This window comes from Archocentrus centrarchus, chromosome 16, assembly GCF_007364275.1.
Source record: "Archocentrus centrarchus isolate MPI-CPG fArcCen1 chromosome 16, fArcCen1, whole genome shotgun sequence".
Lineage (NCBI taxonomy): Eukaryota > Metazoa > Chordata > Actinopteri > Cichliformes > Cichlidae > Archocentrus > Archocentrus centrarchus.
The window spans coordinates 21,402,275-21,418,860 of record NC_044361.1 but is presented as its reverse complement, the minus strand read 5'-3'; the positions used below and the strand labels follow the sequence as shown (position 1 = coordinate 21,418,860).

At 40.3% G+C, this 16,586-nt stretch overlaps 1 protein-coding gene across 2 annotated transcripts in view; it reads left to right on the top strand.

The window, feature by feature from the left end:
• The window catches only part of fhod3b (formin homology 2 domain containing 3b), an 87,550-nt gene that overhangs the window by 60,047 nt on the left and 10,917 nt on the right, over nt 1–16,586 (top strand). Inside the window, exons 6-15 of one of the 2 annotated variants that reach the window (XM_030750740.1) lie at nt 9,719–9,813; nt 10,664–10,775; nt 11,787–11,881; nt 12,117–12,260; nt 12,408–12,652; nt 14,073–14,201; nt 14,331–14,501; nt 15,354–15,413; nt 15,863–15,985; nt 16,122–16,256. In XM_030750740.1, coding sequence (XP_030606600.1) covers nt 9,719–9,813; nt 10,664–10,775; nt 11,787–11,881; nt 12,117–12,260; nt 12,408–12,652; nt 14,073–14,201; nt 14,331–14,501; nt 15,354–15,413; nt 15,863–15,985; nt 16,122–16,256 — 1,309 coding nt within the window. The remainder of the gene's footprint in view (nt 1–9,718; nt 9,814–10,663; nt 10,776–11,786; nt 11,882–12,116; nt 12,261–12,407; nt 12,653–14,072; nt 14,202–14,330; nt 14,502–15,353; nt 15,414–15,862; nt 15,986–16,121; nt 16,257–16,586) is intronic. The other variant, XM_030750739.1, reaches the window with a different exon arrangement.

The following is a 16,586-nucleotide window of genomic DNA, read 5'->3' as shown; positions in this document are numbered from 1 at the left end:
TTACTTACATATAGAGAGAGTCAGTGAAGTCCCACCTACAAAGAGTGTAAAACAATCTATGGCTGTCCACTGAATTTGTATCAGGTGAAGGTCCATCTTTGTCAGTTCCCTTGGGTAGCAGTCTGACAAACATTTTAAAGTTGCCATTTGGTGGAAACTAAGTTTCTGTAAGCTGCCAAAATGTAAAAAATGAGCATTAATTGAGACGGCCAATAACAGTCAACATCAGCAGGAATAATGGGAAGCCTTTTTTCACTGATCAGTCAGATTTCCAAATATCAGTGTTAAGCTTCTGCAAGTTAAGCTAAAGCATGTCCACACCAAGCAAAGTATAGTACTGAAGGGGAATTTTGTTAATTTAGAAAACTGAGTAAAGTTTTGTTTGTAAGTCTCTTATCCAGCTACGGTAACTTGCCGAGACAGATTGAAGTAGGTTTCAAACAGCTAGCTAAACATATGTTACCTTTTACATGAAATTTAATTTGTTGTGCAGGCTGCAGGTATTTGGTTAGTGTTTGAGCTCTCACTTGCATGTTAGTTGATGTGGTAGCAATTGTTTTCCCCTTCGGCTGAATGCAGTTTTTAGACATGCTCTGGATTCTGAACCAATAAAAGTTGCAGACTGTGAACCAAACACCAAAATCCCACAAAAAAATCAGAACATTTATAGCTATTACTGACAGGGTTTTGTCCTCTAGAGAAAACTAATAATATTTTTATGCCTTGGTACTGGTGACAGAATTTGGTGGTCAAAGGTCAGGGTCACTGTGATCTTTAGTATGTCCCGTCCTGGTTAACGTGATCTTTTGGGTCCTGCTGGAGGAAAATTTATTACATCTGGCACAAATATCTAGTAAAGACTGAACTGACTGGAGTTCGGTGGGCCAAGGTTACTCTAACCTCAAAAAACATGTTTTTGTCCATTACTCAAGAAATCATATGTTAATTACAACAACATTTTACACAAATGTCTAATAGAAAAAAGTGATAAAACATGTTTTTATCTAAAGGTTGAGAGATCAAGTCTGGGCCGACGCCGATGTAAACGGCAAGTCGACTGTTTGGCAGAGGCATACAACCCTGAGGCAGTAATTCTAGTTTTGCATTATATAGCTTCTGTACCTGCCTAAGAATTTTCTCCTTTGGGATGACAGAAATGACTTCATGTGGTCAGAGGAAATTTAGGAAATGAGTGTTATGCATGATTTCATCCCACAACCTCTCAACTCTCTGTGCTCCACTGGCATCATTTTGTTTTTGCTTCCAGCATGTTCTCTCTATAAATTAAATCACCAGTGTTTAAGCTGACATACTCGGTCCTGTACCAAAATGTACACAACCAAATACTCCATAGACTGACACTGCCTTGAAAATGCTAACACTATCTGTCATTTAGCTACACAAATGCAGCCTGTTATCATGTTTTTGGTTAAACTTGAAACCTTCTTCCAACCAGATGTGTCCCACTCTGTCCTTCCTCTGTGTCAGGCCCCTCTGGCCCTCACATGAGCAGACGGCTTACTTCTGAACCCAGTTCACCCCACCTGCCTGACCTATATTCTGCCTCCCCTTATTCTTCTTCCTACATCTGTAGAAGTTTTTAGCCTGAGCAGACCCGTTGGCAGTGGAGTTACAACCCCATCCCGGAGCCTGTTTTACTGTAACAGAATTCAGCATACAAGCCAATTATATTATAAGAATGTTTGATTTAGTTCATTTCTCAAGCTTTCATTTTATCATTTCTGACCTTGCTGTCTAAGATATATAAACTAGAATTTGGAAAAAAAAAAATCCTTTGCAGTTATGTAGCATGCAGGCAGATAGACTGAAATCGTCAGTGTTTCAATGGGTTTTACGGCTGATTTTTGTAAGCTGACTGTTTTTTGGGACTGAATTCAGTATCCGACTGGCCAGAACCAGAGCGAATCACACTACTGTGCTCTGAGGAGCAGTAAGAATTTACTGCAGCTCATCTTTCAGTTCACTTTACAAGAGGGTGGATGTCATGCAGTAGCTTGTTGCCAAAGTCTTCCCCACTTGGATGGGATGCAGAAATCATCTGTTGGACTCCTTCCAGTTGTTCATTGTCCGAAAATCTTTTGATGAAATTTATTTGGTACAGTAGCCTCTCTACTCTCACAGCTGTTGAAGTATAAAGAGAGGAACAGGAGAACAGAAAATTATACACCTTTAGAATGTTTATTCTCCATATAATGTAGTAGACTTTGCCCTGCTCAGCACTGCGGTGCTTGTAGAGCTTGCTCAGCCAAATACTGGGGAGGCTCTCTGCGTTACTTCATGCTGTTGTTCCATTAGGTCTGTTTGTTTGTCTTTGGGGAATTAGTTTGAGCTTAGGCCCACAGTAAATTGTATCAAATGCTGGCAGACATTTATTCAGGTCTGAAAATGGAAGCTTCCCCCTGTTGTTTTACTGTATGGATATCAATGTAAGTCTTGCAGTTGGCTCAGTGATTGGAATTAGTCTGGCTTTAATGGTCTGGGTTATTAGCTGACTAACAAATGTCTTAATCTAGTACAGTAGAGCTGAGTAATAAACTTGACTTTTTATGGCAGACAGACTCTAAATCAGGACCTAGCTATAGAAATAGAACCAGAAATACAATCTGAAATGATTTCATTTTCTTAACTTAATAAATATTTATTTATTTTTTCTTCTTCACACAAAACTTTTGCAAAATAAAATTGGTATAAAGCAATGGTATGTGATGACTTTTACAGAAGACCAAGCAGAGACCGTAACACCTCACTATACATAAAACTGTGGATTAGCAATCCCATCAGTGGTAAAGGATTACTTTTATTACTGTAGCTATTTAAAGTTGAGCTAATTTAACATTTAGTTTTTATTTTACATTTTTCAAACTATACATAGAGAGTGGCTGTCCTGTGAAGAGCAGCTCTTAAAACCAGCTTTTAATCAAGACAGAAAAACAAGCGTGCACCCTGTGAATATGTACAGATAGATTAAAAACACTGAGAACTTAAAGTGTTGCATGTTAAACTTGAGCCTGCACCAGTTTAACTTGCCTGTATTATGAAACAGAGCAGATTAGGAGTTTGTGTTCTTTTGTGAACTTTTTGGTGAAAGCTTTCATTGCTAAAAGAGTTACTAAAAGCTTCTCTTCACACTACATTAAGTTCTCTACATTGCAGATGAGGCAAAGTTACTTAAGATGAGTATATTTAATTAATTTGCTCGTTTACATCATGCTGCTACCTCTGTTTTCATACACATCTATGTATTATAATGCATTGATTATAACTGATCTCAGAGTGGTGAAAGCAGAGTTGTTGATTGCTTGACGACCACACTGGTCTTCTGTTATCAGTATCTTGTCAAAGAGCAGAAAGTTATCCACAATACACATGTGCAAACAACCAGATAATGCCGTGAGAAATCAATTAAATTTTGCTATATTTTAATTGAGTTTTACTTTTAGATTTCATTGGCCAAGCATTGCCTGCTTTGCTTGCCCTGATGGAATGCCCATGTTATAAAGAAAGCTTTTTAGCCATGCTAGCTATAAAAGATCACCTTCACAGGTATTCTCTTAATTTGTTTTTCTTTTTTTTTTAAATCTCTACTGTATATAAGAAACTATAGTTGAATTGAAGCCAGTGTGGAAGTGCCTGAAACCTGCAGTGTTTGTAATAGTCAGCAGGAGGCAACTATTATCATTGTACTAAAGAATCAGATTTTGTATGTAGAATTCAATGGCAAAATGTCCCCCCCTCCCCAGAACTCTATATGAACTCAGTCAACTTCCTCATAAATGATGTTTCAGTAGCTAGTGTGTTAATTTTGTATATTATCTTACTCATTAGAGGAACGATAAAGCACTGTATGACTGTGTGGTATCCCCCATTTTCTCAACGGCTTATCCAACTCAGGGTACATAGGATGTTGACAGGGTGTGAGTCTATAGAAGGGTAACACAGAAACAGTGACAACCACTCACACTCATATTGTCATGGAAGGGCTGTGTGGCAAGCAGGAAGGAGGACCCCAATGCAGGATACACCATGCAAAGGTTAAGCTTAAAATCCACTTGATTTGCAAGCTGCAAAACAAAAGACCAGACTGGATGGGACCAGTGGCAAAACTACACACGGGAAAACAAAACACTTGACTGAACTGAAACAAAACCATAAATCCAGGCAGGGAGCACACACACACAACAGGAAAACAATGACAAGAATGCAACAACGGGCATAGGAAACACAGGACTTAAATACACCAGGGGATAATGAGGGGAGTGAAAACAGCTGGGAACACAGGTGACGCTAATTACCTTGACACCAGGGGAAGCAAAACTGAACACAATACACAGGGGCCAGACGCCTATCAAAATAAAACAGGAAGTGACACGAGGGAACAAAGACGCAGACCTGACACAGAATACTGGGATAACACAAGTAACTAGAAATAAAAAACTAAACCCCACAACCTAAAAGAAACCCAGAACAGACCTAATAAAGCAAAAAACAAAACACACAGGGTCAAAAGGACCCTGGACCATGTCACATATTCACACCTGTAGCCTATTTAGAATTATCAGTAAGCATAACATTCATGTCTTTGGACTGTGGGAGGAAGCCAGATTACCCAAAACGAAACCAAGCAGGCATAGGGAGAATATTCAAACCCCACATGGTTTTCACACAACTGCCTGTGGATGACAGTGAAATAAATGTTAAAGTTGCAATCTATAAAGTTTAGAGCTGAGATCTTTGTTTCATACATTCAGTGCTACTAGACCTTTTCCACAACCAAACAGTCACATGATCGACTGTTAATATGTTGTTAATTGTTTCTGCTTTAAATATGTGCTTGACTGACCATCCATTGAATATGTAAAACCATTTTGGGTTGCTCCAAATGAGTTTTGTAAAAGTTTGCTGAAAATACTTCTTATTTTTTGTGAAGACTTACTGTCAGTAAAGAGAATAGGAGAAGTGTTAGCTGTCTGTGTTGAGTACTAATCTGCTTCACTCTGTGAACACTAAAAATCCACTATTAAAGACAAATTCATTTACTTTGACTATAGTGATGTAATAGAAAAATGAATCTACATGAAAGAGCTTTGCCAGACCTTGCAGTAAAGCACAGTCAGTTCATGTGGTTACAGGGAAGCACACCTCAGAAATGTAAGTACAGCATCTGGCTAATGCAGAGAATGCAAGATAAGAACCTCAAAGTTGCACTGTATGGGATGAAGATTTGGCCTCATTCCCAAAATCCTGGTAAAATAAATGTTGCACACTGACAGATAGTTTGGCTGACCCAGTTTAGATAAATTCCAAAATGTGAATGAAACCAAAGGGGCAGAGTGGTAAGTGGGAGAGGAGTGGACAGGTTTTTACTGTAAACAGAAAGCCGTTCAGTTGATTTCTTGCATCTTTAAAGATAAGGTGGTCTTTTTGTTTTTTCCTACATATACGTCAGCTGGCTTGTGTTGGTGCTGCCTTCACAGACCTCAGACTGCTTCTCACCTCGGCAGTGGTCACGGAGCAGCCCTTCCTGCACATTCCTGGGGCTGTGGAAGATAATTGCTGTGGTTTATGAGAGGGAGAGGCCCTGAAGAAACACTTCCACCAGACTTTAGTTGTTTGATTTTGTACTTCTCTCAGAATTTCAGACACAGGAGCAGGGTCTGTCTCTTCCAGTCTCTTGGTTTGTGGTTCCCTGCTGCAACTTTGTGTCGTCCAAATGTTCTACTTACTCTTGAAGGCAGCTGCATGTTGAAATAAATTGAGTGTAAGAGTGCTATACTGATGACAGGCTGCTCACTCAACACTTCTAAGTTCCTTTAAAGCTGTCCTTTTTACCCTGGCTGTCCTTTTCCCCAATGGTTTGCATCTTAATTCTAATCACTGAGCTTTGAAGGCAGCTCATTGTCTGCCAGCATCTTATTATGTGACATACAGTACATACAAAGGGAGTTAGCAGTGTTATTGTTGCGCTTTGTGTGAGGTATGGTAAAGCTGCTCATGATTATATGAATGGAGGCCCACATTGTTGGCCCCAAATCAGTGCTTGAAGTGGAGAGAGTCCTTTACAGACTCTGGACTCACATGCTCCTCTTATTAACCCTCTTCTAAAGTTATAGATGAGTGTCTGTTGTACGGTTTAAAAACAAACCCTGGGTTTTGGTCCAACAGTTGAGGTATGACAGTGGGGAAGGTTCATCGCAGTTTCAAAGCTTAACTGCAAGACACAGGCAACCTAAATCTTAAAGGGCTGTTAAATGACTAGTTAAAGCAAAGTGTGTGTAAAACGCTTTCGTTTTCAGTTCACATACGTGATTGTTTTGAGAGTAATTAAATGTTTCCTTTTAACAGTTTTGACCAGAATCTGAAGGTTTCCCATAATGACAGGTAATTTTTTTTTTAAACAGTTACAGTATCATTTTACCTAACCATTCAGTCTTTGTGGTTTTGGGATTTGTAGTCGATTCATCCATCAAGAGGCCGCTGGCACTGAATAATTTCATGAAGCAGCAGTTTTAATGAATGTGAGAAAAAAAGGTAATGGTTGTGTGTTTTCTGGCAATGGTTTATAACGGTTCAAATAACATATCATTTCCATATCTTAACTGCTTGCTAAATTAAACTCCAATATGATATTTATTCTGATTGTACTTTGCTCAGTTGAATGCTTGACTCGCCCACTCTCTATAGGTTAAAACTTTTAAATGCTGCCTTATGATAACATGTCAGTGTGATCTAAAAGTCAGTTTGCTTTGTGGTGGACAGATAAAGTCTCATCTGTCAGCAGCTGAACATTCATGTTGCGTAATGACACTTAAAAGTCTCATTAAAGACCTGTGTTTTCAGTGGAATTCCTTAAAAGCACATTGCACGAACGTAGATACCGTACAGGTGCGCGCAAGAGATAAGTCTGTGCCGTGATGATATTGCAGGTCGGCTAACACTATGCAGCTCTTTACACATTAAAGTTGCAGCTGTTTTGTGTATGTTTAAAGGATGACTGTGTATCATTATTTTTGCACTTTTTGCTCACAGTGTTCGGCACATTATCTCTTTAAAGCTGCCACTTGTCTGTTGGGATAGTTTCAAAGGGGTTGCTCTCTGGCCTGCGCTGACTGTGAGAGTTAATCACGTTTTCAAAAACACATTCTGTTGTGGTCTGCTGTGATACACCCTATCATCCACGCTGCTGACGGCTGCGACACATGGTCCAGAGCTCGCAGCGGGAAAGGACTGTTAGGAATTCTCTGGCCTGATATGTTGGGAGTAATTAACCCTGATTGATAAAAGATGCACTGTTGCCACCACCGCTGCTGCTGCTACTGCAGCAGTGCATCATCAACAGGCACATACACACAGCCTGTCCACCCACACACTCTCATGTACACACAGCAGCTGCACCTGGGAATTTTGGCTTGTCTGGTGCATATTCACAATTTTCATGTCCCTCTAGAGGACATATATATATATATATATATATATATATATATATATATATATATATATATATATATATATATATATATATATATAAAAACAGAAACCACAGGTTCTCATCAAAGCACCCGTTTGTCACCTTCTTTGTCACAGCTACTAATATATCTGATCGTTTTTATATATGATCACTTTGAATAAAAACAGCAATGGCATGACTTATTGAGAATATTCTCCTCTGTGTTATTACCTCCCAAAAGCATAACTTCTGCCAAGAAATAGTCAAACAGACTCTCCAAAAATGTTCCACTTTTAATGTGTTCACATGCTCTTCTTCTGCTTCTCTTTTTTTTTTCCTTGTGTCAGCTAATGTATCATGTAAAGTTGCTGTGGGTTCAAACTGAGCTCATCATGTTGTGGTCTTCTGTATGAAAGCATTGCTTCTACATGTGTGGACTTCCTCTGAGATGCTGTTTAAAAAAAAAAAAAACATTTTACACACACACATTTTAAATGGTGCTTTTGTCTGTTCCACTCCTGTCCTGCAGTGGTTATCTCCCTTCCCCCATCTCCCTAAACAGAAGCCCTACACTTTTACTGCCCCCCACTGAGATCCCTTGGCTCTGATTATGTTCTTATTTATGTATCCTGTTACAGATAGAAGTCATGTCAGCTTCCAGCTCAGATATATTGCCCCCAGTTGTGTCCACTGACTTGAGAGTTGAGTGTGGAAAAGTGATGTTTTTTTAGGTCTTGCCTTAATTGTTATGATTTTAAGTTTCTACAGCAACTCCAGTTTATGTGTCCATTTGATATATAATTACTGTGGGCATATCAGAATGTGGGAATATCATTGTCTTATTTCACTAACATAAGAATGAATTAGTGAATGTGAGAATAATACAGGAAAAAGAAAATCTCTGATAGTGTACATTTTTGGTCTTATATACAATACTGTGAAAAAGTCTTGAGCCACCCATCATTTCTTTATATTTTGATTCCAAGGAGCCTGACTTTCTAGTATTTTTTTAAAGTCTTCTTGAGCAATACTTCTCCAGGCTTTCTGAAGGTCTTTCAATATGTGTGTGTGTGTGTGTGTGTGTACACACACACACCAGATGAACAATATCTGAAACTTGTGTCCTTAAGAAATAGGAACAAATCCAGCAGAGACCTGACACAGGACCTAAGAGATGCATCTGGCCCTCCAGATGATTCATCTCCTGTTCACTTAAGCCTCATCAGAAATGGTCTCAGTGGAAGGTTCACTGTCAAGAAGCCATTCTTAAGGAAGGAAAACAAGGAGAAAAGGCAAAGTTACATAAGAACTGGATGTAAAATCAGTGGCAACAGGTCTTATAGAGTGACGAATCCAAATGTGAAATCATAGTCAGTTTGTACAGAGACGATCAAGAGAGGTGCAACAGTGAGTGTCTTCAGCCACCTGTAAAACAGTAGAGACTGTTATGGTTTGGGGCTGCATTTCAGCCAGTGCTGTTGGGGATCTTGTCAAAATGAATGTAATTATTAACACAGAAAAGTACAGTCTGATTTTAATCCACCATGCAATACCATCTGGAAAGCATCTGATTGACAATGGCTTTATTTTTCCACATGCAACATTATCATAGTGTTGCCTCCCCAGAACCTGGACATCAACATTATTGAAACAGTGTGGGGTAATCTTGACAGAATGGAAGAAAAGGCAGCCAAAATCCAAAGAAGAGCTTTGAATGTCCTTCAAGAAGCCTGGAAAATTATTCCTGAAGACTACTTAAAGAAATTATAAGAAAGCTTGTCTAAGAGAGTTCAGGCTGTGTTGAAGAATAAAGGTAGTCATATCAAATATTGACTTTCAGTCTTGTTAGAATTGCATGAACTCTGATTTCACCTTATATACTGTAATCGCATTTATGCTAAATAAATCGCTGCACCTTTCCCTTTTTCCTAACAAAGTATAAAAAAATGAGGGGTGGTTCAAGACTTTTGCACAGCCCTGTGCCACATGGTCATGTCCCCTGTCAAAAAGTCGTCTTGAAATCTCTCAGTAAGCATCAAAAGTAAACTACAGTACATTTTTCTTTAATCTTATGTGAAACTTAAATTTCACCTGCTTTGCATAGTCAGGATTCCTCTGAGTGCAAAGACAGTTATGATGGATAATTATGAAAAGAAGGAAACACCAACTGTAATAGCAGAAGAATAACCATCCCTGTGCTCGTTCTTCCCATGTCTTTCTTTTGTCTGCCTTTCTCACTCTCCTTTTCTCCAGCTCTTGGTCAGATAATGCTGTACGTGGACGGGATGAATGGCCTCATATCTCACAATGAAACGGTCCAGTGGCTTTACACCCTGGTTGGATCCAAGGTAAAAAAAAAAAAAAAAAGAAAGCCAGAAAAAAAGCACTCTACACTGTAGATATCCTGTAAGACCAACTCAACGACACCATCTGGCCACTGAAGGATAAAATCGTGTACTTGCTGCTTTGTCAGGAAGCAACCCTGCTGTCACTGTGGTCAGCTCAGCCCTCTAGTGGCCAGATTGCTTCATGTGCAGCAAATGTGCAGCAGATGAGGGAAGTGCACTCTGGATCTCTCCTTACACAGTTTTGATGTTCTTACAAATTACTTTCCTGCCTTCCCACGTAAATACTAACAGAACGTTCGGCATCTGGTTTAATTTTCTTTTAATCGGAGCGTCGTCTCTGTAATCATTTCACAAGGCGAATTTCCACTCACAGTGCTGTTGTGATTTAAATAAATAAATAAACTTGGTTTCACCACCCCTGATATTGTGCTGATTTTAATCTCAGCTTTGCAGCATATCATTACTGTAATACACTATTTATTTATTTTTTTAATCTCTTCTTTTCAGATTTTGCAGTGATGTAAATTGCTGGAAACATTAAGTGGGCCTTAGTTTTCTTGCTATATTCTGAGGCTCATCATTTCAGCACTTAGATTTTTGTAGCATTTTTAGACTGTCTGACTGTTGTACAGTATGTTCCCTATAAGCTGTCAATGTCACACAACACTCTTATCAAACCTTGCAAGACGGTCCATGCAGGAAAAAGCTTTTGCCATTTGATGGCGTTAAGCATTTGGTATTTAAAGGGCTCGCACAGGCTCACCATGGTTGTTAATGGAAGTATGAAATCCACAGTAGAATTGTGTGCTCTGTATTTGTTGTTTTAACTGAATTTTTCTCTTTATCGCAGTTTCGTCTGGTGGTGAAGACGTCCCTAAAGCTGCTGCTGGTGTTTGTCGAGTACACCGAGTCCAATGCTGCCCTGCTCATAAAGGCTGTGAATGCTGTGGATACCAAAAGAGGTAAGAGCCCAGCAGCATAGCTGACCAAAGGATGAAATGAAAAAAAAAACAACCCACAAATATACACCACTGTCAAAATAAAGATTGACTGGTTGTCAGTTCCCACATTCACGCATGGTATAGATATTAATAAAGGAGAAAAAATTAAAACATAGGAAACCTGCTGCATTAATCACAGTGTCCCTGAATTCAGTGTGTCAGATGTTAAGAGTTAAAGGAGTTATTTGCATATGCCGGGCTTAAAGCCAATCAAAAATTGCAGCGATTTACCTGTAAAATTAGAGGAAAATCATTGTGTTATTTAATCTTTGAATATGTTCAGTGTATATGACGTCTCTCTGGGATCTGTTGCTACACAGCATAATCATTACGTTTTAATTCGCTGCTGTTTGGTTAAACCTGAGCAGTAAAATACAGAAAGCGTGGTCTGATTGGTTGTTCTCAGCTGCTCCACAGCCATGCATGGAATGAGTCTTATTGAGAAGGCCTGTAACTCCTGCCTGCTGTGGGGTTCAGTTACCTGCCATCCTAAAAGCTCAACATTGTGCTGTGGCATACAGCAGGAGGCTGGTCATCCGTGTGGAGGGCTCAGGTATCCCTCTGTCACTACTGCTGTTACATAAGAGGACTAAACATGATCCCCAGTCTCCCGATGAGAAGATGGACTTGACTTCATAGCTGAGACGCAGAGGAGCTCTTTACTTATTGCACATTAAGTCGTCTGAGTTTGTTTTTTTTCCCCACTGCTGCTTTTTTTTTGAGGAAGACTGCAGCCCCTGACTGCAGAGTCTGCTGGAGCAATGAGATGACTTAAAAGGTTTTATTTTTATATTGCAGCAGAGTGGTGGAGCGGAACCAGTTTTTATGACATAAGATGAGCAAATGGATTATTTCAGAATTTCTGGTTGTTCGGCATCTTTGTAAACCTTGAAATATGGGCGCCTGTGTGTAGTAGTTTTGCCTTGAGCTTTTCTTTTTATGCACACTGTTGCATGCCTGTTGGTGATACAGGTACAAAACTGTGGTCAAATGTCATGGAGATCCTTGACGAGAAGGATGGAGTGGATACGGAGCTGCTGGTGTTCGCAATGACGCTTATCAATAAGGTCAGTAAATACTATTTAGACTATTTCCTGCATCAACTTGCAGAACAGCATTTTACCTTCCGGTCTCTAGTTTCCTTCTTTCTAATCTGCTGCGTTTTAGACCCCCTTTATAGACTGTACTAAAATCAGCACTTGAATAAGTTGTCTAGACAAAGAGAAAAGTCTACTGAAGTGAGAGAAAGTAAGAAAATGGATGGATGGAAAATTAGTATGTTTATGTCTCTGTGTGTCTCAGACTTTGGCCGGCCTACCAGATCAGGACTCCTACTATGACATGGTGGACTGTCTGGAGGAGCAAGGCATCGAAGCTACGGCCCAGAGACACCTGAGCAGGAAAGGGACTGACCTTGACCTTGTAGAACAGTTCAACATCTATGAGGTCAGGAAGCACTTCACTACAAAACTTTATCACACTACAGCCAACCTTAATGTATCGCAGTATATCACAAGTCAAACAGCAGCCAGAAATGCAGTCTGTGTAAAGGTCAGTGTTATAGTTTGTTCACTCACCTACTCTTTGACCCAGGTGACTCTCCGTCATGAAGATGGTGACGATGACACCCAGTTGCCCCCAAGTGGCCGAAAGGACCGCCGAAGGGCCAGCGTCAGTGGCTCCAACGAGAGGCGAGGCCTGGAGAGAAGACGCAGCCGGAGACATTCGCTTCAGAATAGCAGAGGCCATGCTTCTGCCCCAGCATCCCCCAGCACCAGTCACACTCGTGCAAGTAGCTTCCTACGCTTCGGCGGCCAACACGAAGATATCAGTGAAAGGTATGGCTGAAGGAACAAAGGAGAGGAGAGGTGGAAGATAATTAGGAGATTAAAAGAAAGGTTTAGTTTTGGCTTTATTAGGCAGTGACATAGATGAGGCCCGAGCAGAGTGAAACCTGGTGAGGACATAGTCTCTGCACATGGAATTTTGCAGGTTGACCATGACCCTAGTATTAAATGTTTCATCCAGCTGGGTTTCTTTTGATCTAAAGCCTGAAAGATAGCTGCAAGTAAAAAAGAATCACAAATTATTCTTATTGAGTTATTTTACAGGAAGGCTGTCTGACTGCAAGCGTGTATTAAATTTCATCCCTGTCCCGAGCTGAGGCAAAGAATTTAATTATATAGTAATTTAAAGAATGGCAACGAGGGGACTGCTGCAGCAAAGTGACATTTAAATTAATTTTCTGTCTCAGACATTCTCCCAGCGCTGATGGAAATAGGAAGCGTTTGTAAACACATGATATGAGCTATCTGTTCTCGGTCTGAAGTCAGGCTTCCTTGAGCCAGCATGCATTGAACTTAAAGTCCACCACGCCACATGTTTTACATATGACAGATTTTTGTGACTGCACAGATGGTGAGAGACTGTAACTAGTGACTCAGGCAAGAAGCAAATTGCAATCTTGTTTAAAGGCTTAAAGGGATTATGCCCCAAAAAAGCATAGATCCCTTTGATGAACATTACTTTAACCTCTTTATTTCACTTATTACAGATCATGCACCAGAAGGCAAACTGGAAATTATTTGTAGTCTTCTTTTTTTGTCTTTCTCTCCCCTATGATTATTAACAAGCTTTGCAAGATTCATAGCCCTTGATATTCCTGGTAGCACTCAGATCTTCAGGTTAACTTAAATTCAATCCAGCAGGTCATATGATACCACGCTAGCTTCTTCCAGTCCACCACAGGAAATTCAAGCCGCCTTTGAAGATCACAATTTTCCATATTGTTAATGAAATCCAGACAACTGCGGGAGATCCAAATAGCAAACTGGCTCAGACTTGTGTATGACAACCCCCAAACTATCAGTTCAGCCACACAAGATATCTCCTACAGGCCTAGCACTGGTTATTGAATTAAATCTTCTTCTTCTCTTTTGTATAAATGCTATTATTGTGCTTGTACTTTAACTGTTTTGTCATGTGGATATCCATTTCTAATGCTTTGAGATGTCATAAAGTCAGTATTTTTAAAATCCTACTAACCTTCTCAGGCATGTCCTCATTCTACACTAATAATGTTAATGCTTTTTTTTGACAAGCATGTCTTTAGTTTTTGTCATTTCTGTGTGCTGTCTCTCTTGGGCCATCTTCTGCTGTGTGGTTTCATGTTGTCTTTGTCCACTTTCTCTTCTCTCTTGCCTCCCTGCATCCTCCCATTCCTCCTTTCAACCCTCAACCCCTCCTCGCCCACCACAGGGAAGAGGAAGAGGAAGAAGATGAGGCTGATAAGGAGGAGGGTGAGGAGGAGGATGAGGATGAGGAAGAGGAAGAGGCAGATGATCAAAGTCATCCAGTCTCTGATTCCTCTAGTCAGGGCACTCACAGGTATTTTAGGCCAACTAGTGTGATACAGTTTCCCCATCTTTACTCACACAGTACCTCCCTAGTTTCTCTTCCATTTGGATTATTTTCATTCTCTTTGGACTCCTGCTCTCTTGTATTTTTTCATCCTAGTGTGGTTCCAGCTGTAGCAGACACTCCTAACATGTGTTTGAACTTAATGTGTATGGCCAACATCCTCCTTAAAGCCAGTGACCCTGAAGGGCAGAGAGAGTATCTCAGCATCAAGACCAGGACATCTTCTCCTGTGTCCGTCGCACCTAAAAAGAGGGCCTTTAGTCCTTGGTGTGTTCCTCACAGCCACCTGACTGTTTCTTCCCATTTGCTCTGAATAAAGTGCCAAGCTCTGCACACCCTCTGTATCAGTCTTCCCCAGTCTCTTCACCCCTTTTCCATCCCTCCGTCCCCTGACTTAAACTAGAAGCAGGTGTTGTTAAGAAAGCACTATTTTACATCTCTCAGTGTGGACTCTTATTATCATCTCCATCACTGGTGTATGTGTCTCTGTATAGCTCACTATACCTTTAGCAAGCATTAGACTGTAATCATAAAAAAAACAAAAAACAAAACAAATAGTAGTGAGAAAAAATGTATTTCTATTACTGAAGACATATGCTACATGAAGAAGTTAGCTTCTTTGTAATTAGTCCTAATCGGTCTTTCACTGCAGCTCTGTGCCACAGCTAATCCAGGACATCTCAATAAATTAATTCAAAGCCTTAAGGAATCCAAACTGTTATTGTGAGAGGCAGTTACTGTCGCTTGTTTTGTTAATGTTTATACAGAGGTCTGTACGTCTGTAGCAATGGAAACTACGCTCACTCCAACCTGGCACAGCAGCTGCTCTGCTTGCATTCGTCATGCAGTCTAAGCAAATGTAATTCGCTGGAAAATAAGAGCCTTTAAAACCGTTTCTTTATTAGGAACTTTAGTAGTTTTGGCTTTCTAAATGCACACTGAGTCTGTGAGACAGACGGAAATGTTGTCTCGTCCCTCTCCGGTCTGTCGGCTAGTGGTCTTGCAGCCCTCCTACCTCACACTGCTCTCTAACTATCTTGTTTATGTGACTAACAGCTAGATATTTCAACTTTGGAGTCTTTCAATTCTGACTTGCTTTTTTCTCACTTCCATCTTCAGTCTGACAGATAACACATCACCTACATCTTGCCCTGCTAGAAAGCCCTGCTGGGCTGAAAGGTAAGACAAGGAGTCAACAGGCCAATGTAAAAAGAGTGTGCTGGAACAAGACACGCAAGAACTTTGCAGTCAAGCAGTAGCTTAAAACTTGGTGTGACAGTCACTGGATCTGCTTGAGTCACTGGAAATAAATATTCATACTGTTTTTACTGTCATGTAGCTCTTCTTGAAGAAATGGCAAATTAGCCAAAAAAAATAATAATTACAGATATTCTTAGAAAGGAGTGATTTTTACACACAGACATGGATGAGCAACACACTGATTGCTAGCATGGATTTTCTTACAGGAAAGCTGCTGAAATGCTTTAGCAGAACAGTGATTTTAGTCCAAGCTATCGAGCAGTACAGTCATTTACAGTCCAACCCATCATGCCTTCTTGAAATGATGCGCATCCACCTCTTTCTCGTCCTCTGTCTTCAATACATTTAATTGTCTCTTCTTTTGACAGAATCAGCAGCAGCGGTACTCCACATCCTGGCACCAAATCCATATCTGAAAACCAGACTCCTACATCACCCGTCCATCGTTTCACGAGTTCAGCACCCTCCACACCAGACTCCAAACCAGACAGGTGAGCAACACGGCTAATGCAGAACATTTTTAATGTTAACTATAACTCTGTTAGGCTTTTATTTTGAAGACATTTGCAAATACATGAATCAAAATATTATTTTTTTCTTGTTTGCTCTTTTGTCTCTGGTACACAGACCTGTTTTAGGGGGCTTGCTAACATTATCATACAGACAGCACCAGGAGTCTCTGGCTGCAGAGAGAGAGAGGAGACGCCAGGAAAGAGAAGAGCGACTGCAGAGGATAGAAAGAGAAGAGAGGAACCGCTTTAGGTTAGCGCCCCCCCCCCCCCCCCTTATATATAGCCTCTATATGGTGCAAGCTTGTGTTATTTTTAGAAACAGGTAGATTCAGTCTTCACTCAGCAGAGATGATCATGAATCTCCCCACTCTAAAAAAAGCTGCTTTGTGGGGATAATTAGATACACTAAGTGAGCAAAATTATTGGGCCATACCTCTTAATCTTTGACATCAGGTATTTTCACTCCCATTGCCACAATTGTATAACTTGGGTCATTCTAAAGAGCTCTGATATCAACATCAGCACAGAACCTTCGTGGCAGAGCAGCTCCTGCAAGTCGATTGTGTAGATGGCCCATACA